General features: G+C 33.7%; 1 protein-coding gene across 1 annotated transcript in view; it reads right to left on the bottom strand.

Moving 5' to 3' along the window:
• Positions 1 to 2,427, bottom strand: part of ABCA13 (ATP binding cassette subfamily A member 13) — a 523,487-nt gene extending 521,060 nt beyond the window's left edge. The window contains 1 exon segment of the mRNA XM_074283590.1: positions 2,244 to 2,427. Coding sequence (XP_074139691.1) covers positions 2,244 to 2,315 — 72 coding nt within the window. The 5' untranslated portion in view covers positions 2,316 to 2,427.
• Positions 2,428 to 13,476: the final 11,049 nt, after the last annotated feature.

Here is a 13,476-nt window from a genome sequence, read left to right as displayed (position 1 = left end):
TGAGTGGATATAGTTTCAATTTCTTCCTCTGAGAATTGTCTGTTCATATCCTTTGACCATTTATCAATTGGAGAATGGTTCGGTTTCTTATAAATTAGGGTCAGTTCTCTATATATTTTGGAAATGAGACCTTTGTCAGAACCTTTGTTTTTAAAAATATTTTCCCAATTTGTTACTTCCCTTCTAATCTTGTTTGCATTAGTATTATTTGTACAGAAACTTTTTAGTTTGATGTAATCAAAATCTTCTATTTTGTGATCAATAATGATCTCTAGTTCTCCTCTGGTCATAAATTCCTTCCTCCTCCACAAGTCTGAGAGGTAGATTATCCTCTGTTCCTCTAATCTATTTATTATCTCCCTCTTTATGCCTAAATCATGGACCCATTTTGATCTTATCTTGGTATATGTTGTTAAGTGTGGATCCATATCTAATTTCTGCCATACTAATTTCCAGTTTTCCCAACAGTTTTTTCTGAATAATGTGAATTACTGTATTTTAAATAGTTATGTTAATAGAAATGTCTTCAATTAGATTCATTTTGAGTTCATCATCTTATAGAAAAAAATATCTCTAAGGAGACTTATGTCAATCTATAAGCAGTTATTTATTCCTTAATTCTAAATCATTTATTCCATAAATGATTCCAAATTACTTCTATCAGATGCTTTACTCCTAACACCAAAGTAAAAATCTTCACTGAGAGAATGAAACCCTCTTTTGGAAGAGATGGGTAAGTAACTATAGATTATGGAACATTTTAGCAGATAGAACAGATATGAATGAGATGCCACAATGTGGGACATTGAGGAAATTGAAAAATAAGGCACAAAAGTAGATCTGGAAAGATGCCAGAGACAATATTATACATGGACAATCCTACACTAAAGTGAATCTTATCCTTCTCTTCCTCTGACTTTATCCTCCACTTTCTCTCCTCTCCTTAACTACATGATCTTCTTTCTTCAAGGATTCAAAATTCAGCTTAGACTTTATGGGATAGAGCAGATTAATTAGCTGCCCTAGCAATCTTACTGTCATTCATAATGGTTTATGGGAAATATATTTCAAGTTTCAAATATCTGACTTAAAAACTAACTTTCAAAAGAGATACCATTCATCCACTCTCTGCCAGTAGGAGAAGATTATTAAGTCTCACTTTGCTCATTATTAATTTCTTGGGCCATTTGAGCATTATTTTTAAGATATTCAAATGTAGCAGACTAAGATTTATGCTAACTACTTGAAATTAATTTATATTTCCAAGCAAACTATTTTGATCCTACTCCCCTTCCCAGTTGAGGAAGATAGGAAAACATTTTTTAATTACCATAGCTTCTCTGCATATTGAAGATGTTCTGATAAAGTCTATAAAGTTTCAAGCCAATGAGGTTTGAATGAGTATACATACAAACATTGAGCCTAAGCAAAATACTGTTTTTGGAAGCAAAAGTTTTACCTAAATTTTACTTTCAGAGATAAAAAACAGATATCAATAATGTAGCAAAATAGTTTTATCTATACATATTAGTCCTTAAAAAGGTAAAAAGTTTTCTTCTAATATCTTGAATCCTTTTAGAAAGAAATGAATTATTTCCAAAGAATTTTAAATGGAACTATTTAAGTAGGTACTTTTTTCCTGTATAAATTTTAATTAAATTCCTTGTATAATGAAATAAGTAGTCATTTAAGTCATAAAGTCATAAAGAAATAAGCTACCAATTTTCTTTATCCATTAATATATTGGTTATTTTGTGTCATTTACCTTTCATTTACCTTTCATTGGCTCTATTCATTCTTTAAAGACAGTGATGAGCAATTCAGTATCTACTCCAAGAATCCATAACATCAGTTCTAGAGAATGGCCCAAATATCTAAGGTTATTATATCTTTATAGTGATTTTAATTATTAAATATTTTCTATAAGCCTCTGGTCTTAGCAGAGTATCAGTTACAAGAACAAAAGTATTCCGAATCTAAATAATCAACTTATCAGGACTTCCATGGACAAAAGCATAGAAAATATGAAATACATGTGTTTGGTCGATCAACAAACATTTATTAGGCACTTACTAGAAAATGTGTTAGACATTATGCTAATAACTGGAGGTACTAAGTAAGGGGAAAAAACAGTCCTTGCTCATATAAAACTTCTAACTCTTCTGAAGGAAAAAGCTGGGCAAGGGAAAAAAACAGTAACAGTTCACAGAAGACTTTACAAAACAGTTACTAAAACAACTCACCGGTTGCCTCAGACGACAGAGCCAATTCTTCCAGAACAGAGCCTGAAACTGGTGAAGAGACTGACCCCCCATGTCAGCCAATTTCTCCCTCCCACTTGGGAAGTGGCATTTAAAGTGCTCTTGCTTTTGTCCCAGTGAATGAAGGGAAGGGATGCCTACCTATTAGTCAATTTTAACAAAAGGTAGTGATGCAAGATGGAGAAGGAAATGGCAAACGACTCCAGAAAACCTCAAATGGGGTCATAAGGAGGAGGACACAACTGAAATGACTGAACTGCAACAAAGTGATGCAAGAAATATTTCTGACGACAGGGAAAAGCTGGGATTAAGTTTCTCCTTCTGGTGCTGCCTTCACTGAGAAATCTTGTTTTCACTTACTGTTCATTGGGTAAGCTGAACAAGGAGAGGATGGGTTACATGATGCTGCCTTCGGGGTATTTCCATTCCACAGCACATATACAGAACTTGCCTAGACTTTTTAGGAACAAACATAACTGGAGCATATAACAAAGGATGATAGTACACAGTATTTACTTTTTTATCCTTTTCTTTCTCTTTTTCTTTTCCTTTTTTTTCCCACAAGGAAATGGAGTTTTTGCTTCTTCTTCCAGAAATATTACTTGTTATATTAATTTACCATTTTTCCATCCCTGTAGAGAACATTTGCAAGAATGAGAAAATATTTAAAAGGCAGAAAACATGGATTCAAGTTCTAGCTCTAGCACTCACTATCTACATAACCTGGGAAGTTACTTTTATTCTCTGGCCCTCAATTTTCTCATATGTAAAATGAAGGGATTAGACTAGTTTACTTCCAAGGTCTAGTTTTCCTCTGAAGTTAGTTTTCTTACAAAAGTAATCATCAAGCAGCTAGATGATATAGTAGATAATTCATTCTCCCTGGAGTTAGAGGACCTGAGTTCAAATGAGGAGTTAAACACTTAAGATTTATTAGCTGTATGTTCCTAGACAAGTCACTTAACCCTAATTGCCTTACAAAAAAAGAAAATAAACCAAAAAAGAGTAATTATCAATTGTAGGAAAAGTTCCTGTATAATCCATATCATAATAAGAAGTCTCATAAATATGTCACTTTAAGTTGCAAGGTATTCTCTTCACAACACTGCCAAGTGGTCAATGAAAGTATTAATACTTCCATTTTTTTAAGATGAGGAAAATTACACTCAACTTGATAAAAGGACTTGCTCATATTCATCCATCTTGGAAATGTATGTATCCCTATTCACATTATATATCAATACTACTTCAAACTTTGTATCTTCTCCATTACCTAGATTCCACTTTGCATTTCCAAACATCTAGAAAAGATCAAGAATTGCTATTTTCAAACCAAGAATGGCATCTAGAGTGCTTCAGTATAATCATCATGTGAGCTTCACCTAAGTCCAATATGTTATTGAAATCCACAGTTTACCATCCACCAAAGATTCTTCATTTACCACATAATCACGAATTCAAGACAAAGACATTTCAGGAAGCAGTAAATAATTAGGCAAAAATAAGACCATCATCTCCTCCTAGTATGTATCTTATATATGATTATTTTGTTTATGTTTTGACAACTAGAAAGGATCAGAAGAGGTAAGGGTGAAGCTAGGGATTCCTACAAGGAAAAGGATGGACAAAATATATTCCAGGTATTGGAAATAATACAAAGAAACAAAGATGAAAATGGGGAGAATAGCAAGTAGACCAGCATGTCTGTGCCACAGAGGAATGTATAATAAAATTAAAATAGTAAGTAAGAAGGCTTGAGGCTGGGAAGAGTTGTAAATGCTAAACAAAAGGGTTTATATTTGATCCTAAAGACAATAGGGGGTGGTGATGGAAAGGGATGACATTGTAAGAGTGATGCTTTTCAGAAAAATTTCACAGTTATGAGAGTGGAGAAAAATTAGTAGGGTGATTAAAATAGGAGGCAATTCTAGTAGCCTAGACATGAGAACCTAAAAGAGGGTGGTGTCTTCCTAAATGGAGAGAAAATGAAGTAGGATTGTTAAAATGGAGTATAACTAGCATTTATAAAACTTTAAAATTCTCAAAGTGCTTTATATGTTATATTTTAAAATTCTCCCAACAACCAGATTAAGTAGGTACTATCACCATTTTACAAGCAATGTGCCTATCATCATAAAACTAGTTGGGAGACTAAAGCAGGATTCAAACTCAGGTTTTCCAATTCTATATATTTCTCCACCTAGCTTCCTTCTGATAAATAGATCCAAAATGGATTTCTTTAGCTTGAACATAAACTTCCCAAAATTCACTTTTCAAATTCATGATACATAACAAACTTTCAGATCTGAACTCTTCCTTACTGGCATAACCATTGCTTAATCTACCAGATGTGAAGAGACAGATGAGCATTTACTAAACAACTCTGTATTTATTATAACAAGTCCTTTTAAAATAAAATTTAAAAGTTTTAAAAGCTTCAAAGTACATCCAGCCTCTTGGAAGATGGTGTGATGTCTGAAGTAATAGAAAGGGTTTAATTATTCCCGAAATCTCTGCTCTCATCTACTGATTGATCCCTCACATTTTAGAATTAAGAGCTCCATTGCTTTACCAATGGAACATAGGGAATATGGTACAAAGGAATATTGGATTCAGCATCAGCATAGCCCTCAATTCAAATCCCACGTCTGACACAAACTACAACCCTACAAAACTCTTAGAACTTCAGTTTCCTCATCCACAAAATTGAGATGAAACTTCATAATGTTCTGACAGAGTGGCTATAGGAAAAGTGTTAGATAACTGTTATAACTCATCTTGGTCCCAAAGAAATAAATCCTCTCACCTCAGAAGAACATCAAGATGGCAGTGCAAAGTTCAAACACATTAGGTTTTTGTTATTTTTTCTTTACTGTTTAAGCTTTGGAATTCCACTAGCAGTACAGTATAAAAGATGCCCAACTTAGAAGCAGAAATACTGGAGTTCAAATGCTGCATCAGATATGTACTCTGACTTTGGGACTTTGGATAGGTCACTAAACATCTCCAGGACTCAGTTTCATCATCTGTAAAAATAAACGATTGGACTCAAGAATTTCTAAGATCCTTTCCAGTTATAACCTATAATCCTATGATTCTGATATAAAAAGACAAAAAAAATTTTAAACTAATAATACAAAAAGCAGCAATTATGTTGAAAAGAAAAAAGCAAAATCCATGCCACATAAATGCAAATCATTATTTTTAGCTAAAGGCCTTGTGGAACCAGTTAAAATGTGAATCTATGTTCCAGAGTTAAAATCACTGGGAGCTGTGACCAGTCATTCCTGAATTAGTGCAAATGAGTTTCAGATGGTGCTTGACAGTAGGCTTTGATGAGAGGACAGAGGTTGAAGGGACAGCAGTAAGATAAGAGAACATGAGTATAAAGGGTGCTTGAGGAAAGAAAAGGGAACATTGAGGAAGAAAAAGGATGCAAAATGGAGTAGATGGAAGTGCTGAAAACAAACTTCACCTATTTCACAGATCTTCCAAGGACTAGTTCTGCTTGGATAATAAGAGTTTTGAAAACAGCATGCTTTAGTCAGAGCCCAGAGTCCCACAGAACCTACCAAATAGTTAGTTAAATGAGCAATTGGTGAACCTGAATGGATGAGCTTATCACACACATACACTTGACTGGCTCACTTGAAAAGGTTATGATAATGCAGTTTAAAAGTTATACTGTAAAATTATTCAGGATTCTCAGGCCAAAATTGCTCTTTGTCTCCATTAAAGAGATTTATTAAAGTTGGGGATAATAATCAATTAGTGTTTGATACTCAAAAAATGTTCAATGACCTAAATATTTCTTGATTTATTATGGTTTATAAATCTTCAAAAGAAAAAGGTAATTAAAATATGTTTCCTTTTCCATAATAATGAAGTATGTATTACTAATTTAAATAATTTTCAAAATACCTTGGTTTCTTTTCTTGACCTAATACAAAAGCATATTTTTTTAAACTTCTGTCATCAGGATTGAAAGACAGCACAAGGGTTCAATAAATTAAATGAATTCCATTTTAGAATACTATCAATAAAGCATTTATTCACAACTATTAAATAGAAATTCTATAAAAGTCCATTAACCAATTAGAAGAAAATAAACCCTAAATTGATGACTAACATTTTATTTCATGAAACCAAATTCTTCTATTAATCCCTTTCTGTCAAGTCTGGTTTTGCCCTGCTTCTAAATTCTCCAAATTGATTTTTAACTTGATTTCATCAGGTCAGAAATGTGAAATATAAATATCTATCTGGAGCTTAACAGTGTAAAAATGTCCAGAAATAAAATAGAGAGTCTGTAGGATAAAACCCAAACATCTCAAACTCACATATTAGGACCTCCACTATCTGGGTGAAACCTACATTCCCATATTTATTTTGTACTTTCCCCTTCACATGCTCTTAAATTCCAATGTCATAGAAGTGCGTTCTCTGCCTGGATTTGATGTCTTCCTCATGTCTAAATCTCCTTCTTCACTACCTTCTACCTAATACTTTCCCTGATTTCCTTATCCCCAGTTGAAATTGTTCTTTCCTTGTTCTCTTTGACTTGATCCTCACAGTTAGGCAGTCAACATACATTTATGAAGCACCTACTAGGTGTCAGGTCCTGTGATGAGTGTTGATGATACTAATAAAAGGGAAATAGAATTCCTCCTCCAAAGGAGTTTATTGTAGGAGTTAGAGCTGGTAGAGGTCTAATACATATGAGGATTTGAGAGGTTAAGAAATTTGCCCAAAGTCACACAAACGTTAAAGGAGTTGGGGTTTCAACTAAGTTGTCTGAATGAACCCTTTCCTTCTTTCTGCTCCCTATCCTTTGCTTTCATCACACTACCTTATTTTATGCTTACTGGAATACATATTATGTTCTTTCCATTCCCCATATATTAATCTAATCTGGGCTCCGGGTTCCAAAAAATATAGATTTAATTTCACATTAAATTGCTCTAACTGTATCAAGTTAGCTTTTTGAGACTGTCTCTCTTTGTATTTGCATTCCCAGCTCTTAACAAAGTAAATTCTTAACACATAGACAAATTCACATAGTAAATTCTTAATAAATATTTTTTCATTCATTCATTTAATCCTTTATTCAAATGTTCATTTAATAAACATACACTCAGAAGTGTGCTTCTTTGATCATTTCAGTGCCATAAACTAGGTCCCCATTCTTCTTTGTACAAGATAATAGCAATGCATACTTAACAGCCCACGGAACGTCCATTCACTCCAGACATTGATAGACTCAATAATGAATGGCTCACAAATTTAAGACCCCCAAGGTAAACTAAGGAAGTTAGAGCTTGTCGCAAATGTAAGTCTTGAGTGGGTCAGATAAGGCTAGACATAAGGAATGATAGAATTTTTTTTGCAATCAAAGTGTTATATTAATGGATATTCAACAGTCTTTCAGTTTTGTTTTAATCTATTTATACATTCTAGCCCAGGCAAAAAAAAAGCACCACAGATCTGGATTTGGGAAGAAAATTAGCCTAGAATATTGTAAACTCCTAGAAAGAAGGAATTGAATGGATTTTAGCTGACTACTGTTTACCTAAATGGTACTTGATATGTATTCATACTATTGAATTATTAACAGTAGAATTCTTCTGGTTAGTAAAATGACTAATATAAAAATATTATGATAAATTAAGCCTTTTTCCTAATGATAGTAGGGAGCAGGAAATCTTCCCTGAACCTACTAAAGTCAGATCATATGGGAGGAAAAATCTATGTTGCTATAATCCCCCCTATACTCCAGAGTCTGAGCAAGTGTATGCTGGTAAATTTTTTATGTGACTCTCTGGAGAAAAGATAAATGCACTCCAAATAGATATTTAAGCTTAACCTGCATTATTAATATATTTTCTTTCACTTTCTTAGGTCTAGACAATCCACATAATAAAATAGACTCGTTTGTAGCATTTGCCAATATCCTAAGTATAAATGCTCTTGATGGAAATTTAACTATCAACTCTCCCTAGCAGTTTAAACTGATTCCAGAGGAACCTTTAAGAAGCCATACTAGAACTATAATATTAGATTCAAATCAACAAACACATACATTCCAGCTTCATATTTCAGGACCTCCACTAACTGGATGCAACCTCTCTTCCCAGATTTATTTTATACTCTCCCCTTCACATTCTTTTAAATTCTAACCAAACAATACTTCACATAAGTGTGTTCTACGCCTGTATTCTATTTCTTCCTCATATCAAAATCTTTTTCTTCACTATCTTCTCCCTGATACTTTCCCTGATTTCCCCTCCCAAGATGAAATTGTTCTTTCCTTGTTCTCTTTGACTAAATTGTGGTTAAGTAGTCAACAAGAAGTTATTTAGCATCTACTAGGTGCCAAATACTGTGCAGAATGCTGATGATACAAAGAAGGAGAAAATACAATTCCTCCCCAAAAAGGGACTTATTGTCATAGAATCAAAGAGGATGGGACTTTGCTATAAACCAGGGAGACAAAGACTGTTAACAATAATAATAGTATTTACATAATGTTTAAAGTTTGCAAAGTGCTTAATCTATGTTATCTCATTAGATTCACAAGGACCCCAATAGGTAGGTGCTATTATTCTCATTTTATAGATGAATAAACCAAAGTTGAGAGGTTTCATGACCTTCCAGGATTACAAAGCTAATGTCAGAGGTAGGATTTGAATTGTCTTCCTAATTCCAAATCCAAAACTTTATTCACTTAGATATCAAGTGTCATTTAGACACCAAATCAAATTTACCTTCCTTCAAAAAGCTAATATTCTACTGAGCAGTATAAAGTAAGTAGAGAAATAAAACAAAGTATATACTAAGTAATTTGTAGAGAGAGAGTGTGACTAATATGGGAAACCAGGAAAGGCCTGATTTAAATGTAGACCTTAAGCTATACTTTGAGGTAAACTAAGGAGGTAAAATAGAGATGAAAAAGGAGATTATAAACATAGCAGATATATATTAATGAGGGGCTGTTGCCCAGAAACCCAGTTTTTATCCTCTACCTCTTCTTTCATGTGGGTCAATATACAGATGCTAGCTGGGTTTGGTGATTCTACTTTGTTGTCAATGTTTTTGACTTTGCTTTAAAAAACTAAATACTACGAAAAAAGAAGGTGGAGGTTTTGTTTTAGATTTTTCAGTCTCTTTTTACAATAGATGGCATAAAGTAGTGGGGAATGTTAGATAAAGTCAAAGAGCTTGGATGTAAATCCCAGTTTTTTCTATTTTTAACCTTGGACAAGAATCTTTCCTCTCCCAAATTCCTCCTATAGTTACTGCCATAGTTTTCTTCTCTGTACAATGAAAAAAAAACACTGAACTATAAAATTCTTTAAGTACTCTTTTAGTTCTAAATTTATAAAGCATAAGTATTAGCATGTTGCTCCCCTGGTCAAATGTTTCAGCAAATCCTTCTCATTTGTAGAATAAAAAATGCAAACTGTTGTGTTTCCTATCTGAAGCTCTTTATAAAATGTCTTCATTGTACTTTTCCATATTTATTATCCCATTACAAAACAGTGCCTGATTTGGAAAGACTTACATCAACTGATGCTAAGTGAAATGAACAGAACCAGAAGATCGCTGTACACTTCAATGCTGTATGAAGATGTATTCTGATGGAAGTGGATACCTTTAACATAAAGAAGATCTAACTCATTTCCAGTTGATCAATGATGGACAGAAACAACTACACCCAGAGAAGGAACACTGGGAATTGAATGTAAACTGTTAGCACTACTGTTTAACAACCCAGGTTACTTGTTCCTTCGGAATCTAATACTTAATGTGCAACAAGAAAATTGGATTTACACACATATATTGTATCTAGGTTATATTGTAATACATGTAAAATGTATGGGATTGCCTGTCATCTAGGGGAGGGGAGGGAGGGAGGGGATAATTTGGAAAAATGAATACAACGGATAATGTTATAAAAAAAATTACTCATGCATATATACTGTCAAAAAATTTTTATAATTATAAAAAAAAAATAGTGCCTGAAAAGTTGCTCCATTTCAGGGACTCTGTGGTCCAAACAAATTAGTCTATTTGTTTTTACTCTCTTCATAACTCTTCCTCTACAAAACTGCATGTATTTTGCCCTTCCCAGACGTGCAAAGCACTAGCTTCTCACCTTTATAATATTGTATAGTTGTTATTCCTATTTTACTTTTGTTGTTGTTATTTAGTCATTTTTAAAGTTATGTCTACCCAATTCAAGACTTCCTGATTCCAGGTCCAGTCCTTTATCCACTGTACCACCTAACTGCACCTTCATTTGTCATTTCTCAAATCCAGCCCCTCCCCAATTTCTGATGCATTCACACACCATTGAGTATCCCCTAAACATACAAGGAATCAAGAAGATTTTAGTCTTGGCTCTGACACTTACTGGCTTTATGACTTTAGACATAGTCCATAATTACTTTGGGTCTCCTTTCTTTATCCATAAAATGGGTTTGATGTTCACTCTTACCCCAACACATTTTCCCATTAATAAGTTCTCTCTAGGGGTCCAGTCCAAAATTCTTTCTGACTGTATTCTTTTACCACCAGCACTCTTACCTTGAGATTTCCTTCAGTAACTGATATTTTCTCATTCTGGAACTTCCCTCACCAGGCCAGTAGCCTTCTCCAGTTGGTGAGTTCTTTCAAGACCTTCAATTTTAGGGACAGACCCACACTGATCCTCCTCCTTCTCTTCTGAGCTATATTTATGGACTCCATATTTTGCCACCATGCCCTTTGCAAGTACATTCTCTCCCATGCCCTTTTTAGTTATCTTTTAAGGGTTTTCTTCACCCATTAGAATGTGATTTTTTTCAGGCAGAGACTATTCCAGCATTAGTACAATTCCTGACATATAAGAAGCACTTAATAAATGCTTGCTGCCTGTCTCCCCTATAACAGAATTTTTATGAGGATCAAACAAGATACAAAAGGAGAAAAAAATCTTCACATGTTAAAAATAGTATGTGAATTCAAGTCCCTAGAGCCAGTTAAAACTGATTTAGAATTTTTATCAGCCTTTCTTAGTTTGTCTCAGGACAAAGTTCTTCAATATTGTAATAACAATAAAAGGTCATTGGTTCTATATCAACAAGGTTTTCCAGCCAACACAAATTGGCACCTAACAGGAAAATGTCAGAAATTCTAAGTACTCTTGGCATCAGTGATAAACACTTAAGTCATATTTGCATTACTTTAACTAATAAAATATACTTCATGAAAGAGCAAGAGTACTATCTTACAATCACAAGTGCCATCACATTACATTTTGATTAGAATCTTCCAATCAGACTGTCCAAGAATTGTTTTAAGAACATTGTATTTTCAAATTCTCACTACTAAGTTTTGCATAATCCATCCTCTATTTCTTTTGATTATCAAACTACCATTTCCTGGAAATGATATTCACAGATTCTTCATATGGCCAGATCCATGAAGCAAGTAAACATCAGATTAACCTGAGTTTCAAAACACCTTTAAAATTAAGTGTAGATTATCCTGACATTTCAGGAAAGAGTCATCAAGCTGGTAATGTTCACATTCACCAATAAGCTTTCACCTTCAACAGAGAGAAATAAAACCATCTGTCATAATAATGGATTAGTTACCCATCAAAAACAACTATATGATTCTACTTGATTTATCAGGAGATCTAAATTGAGCAACTGACTGACAAGAATGGTACAAACACCCACCAATCTCTGCCACAGTCTTGTCTGTATTATTGCCTTGCCATAATTCTACATGCTTAAATATGCAATCCTGATAAATAATAGAACATTCTATAGCTGTGTTTGAAGAGTTTAGATAGTTCATTATTAAAGCCACACTAATGACCAAATAAGGTTTATTCATAGTTTGCATGAATAAAACAATACCATCTAACATTGTCACACAGCTTTACATATCTCATGCAATGTTCACAATCAGGCATGAAAGGTATGATGACCCCCATTTCTTAAATGAAGAAACCAAGCAAGTTCAAAGCAGCTGATTGAATTATCCATAGTCATGCCATCAGTCTTTTTTATCTATGATCCAATATTCTTAGTCATTAGGTCATGCTATCTCCCAGAAAAGAGTTTAAACTACAGTAAAAGGCTATTTTTAACTTAATTTAATTCATTATTTTTTATCCTTGAGCAACTCTTTTTTATTTCCTTAAGGAGAGGAAACACACTCTACAGAAAACTTTGATTCTATCTGAGCTCCTAGGATTCATCCCTGGCTTTGTCTACAAAGATCAGATTGGAAAAAAAAATTGTTCAGACTCATTTGTTCTAGCTTATCTATGTAGTCAAACAAATAGCTTTAGTAAAGAACAAAATGTAGGTTGCCTTTACAGATTACAAAAATGGAATATTCCTCAAGAAGAAGCAAAAGAGGGAAAGCAGCATATATAGAGACTTGGAGTCAAAAAATGTGGTCTCACTTGCCAGCTCTGTATCTTCCTAGCAATGTCAATTTGGTGAATTCAATTAATATGTCTTAACTTCAATTCCCTCATCTATTAATTGAGCTGGTAAATTTTAAAGATAGAATTTAATTCAGGACTTCCTTACTCCAGACTCTTCATTCAATGTACTGGCCTGCCAGTCAGCTTTGCAACAATTCCCTGGCAGGCTACAAGAGGCCAGGAACAAGGAAGCTATTGCCTAGAGAGTTTAAATGATTTAACCCAAGATCATATGCTTCAAAAATTGACAAGCCAGGAATAAGCCCAGGTCTTTTGATTTCAAATCCTATATTCTTTCCACAATGCTCCATAATACAGTGAAGTCAAGAAAGTAAGTGATACATCTTAGAAAGTCATTATCCAAAATGTTTAAAGTATTTTACTTAAAAGGAAAAAACTCTCAGATGCCCAGAAAATTATTTTCTGCAGATTTATTCTTTAATAATAAATTAATCCTATTCACTTAGAAACCAATGACTCTTTTGGCCTGTGATCAAGGTTAAATATAGCAAGTTTTAATAAATGCCTACTATGTACCAGGCACTATGCTGGGGGGAATAAAAATCATCTAATTATAGGCCTTATAGTCTGATTTCTATTTAATACAGTGCCAGAACCCCAAAATACACTGTGCTCAGAGATTAAAATGGGCAGGCAAAGAAAAGGTAGAATGGTCTTCATACTATCTCCCCCTCAATAAGACTTTTTCCACCATTATGAATGATTGCT

The sequence above is a fragment of the Sminthopsis crassicaudata genome, chromosome 1, assembly GCF_048593235.1.
Source record: "Sminthopsis crassicaudata isolate SCR6 chromosome 1, ASM4859323v1, whole genome shotgun sequence".
NCBI lineage: Eukaryota > Metazoa > Chordata > Mammalia > Dasyuromorphia > Dasyuridae > Sminthopsis > Sminthopsis crassicaudata.
This window is presented reverse-complemented; position numbering and strand designations above follow the sequence as displayed.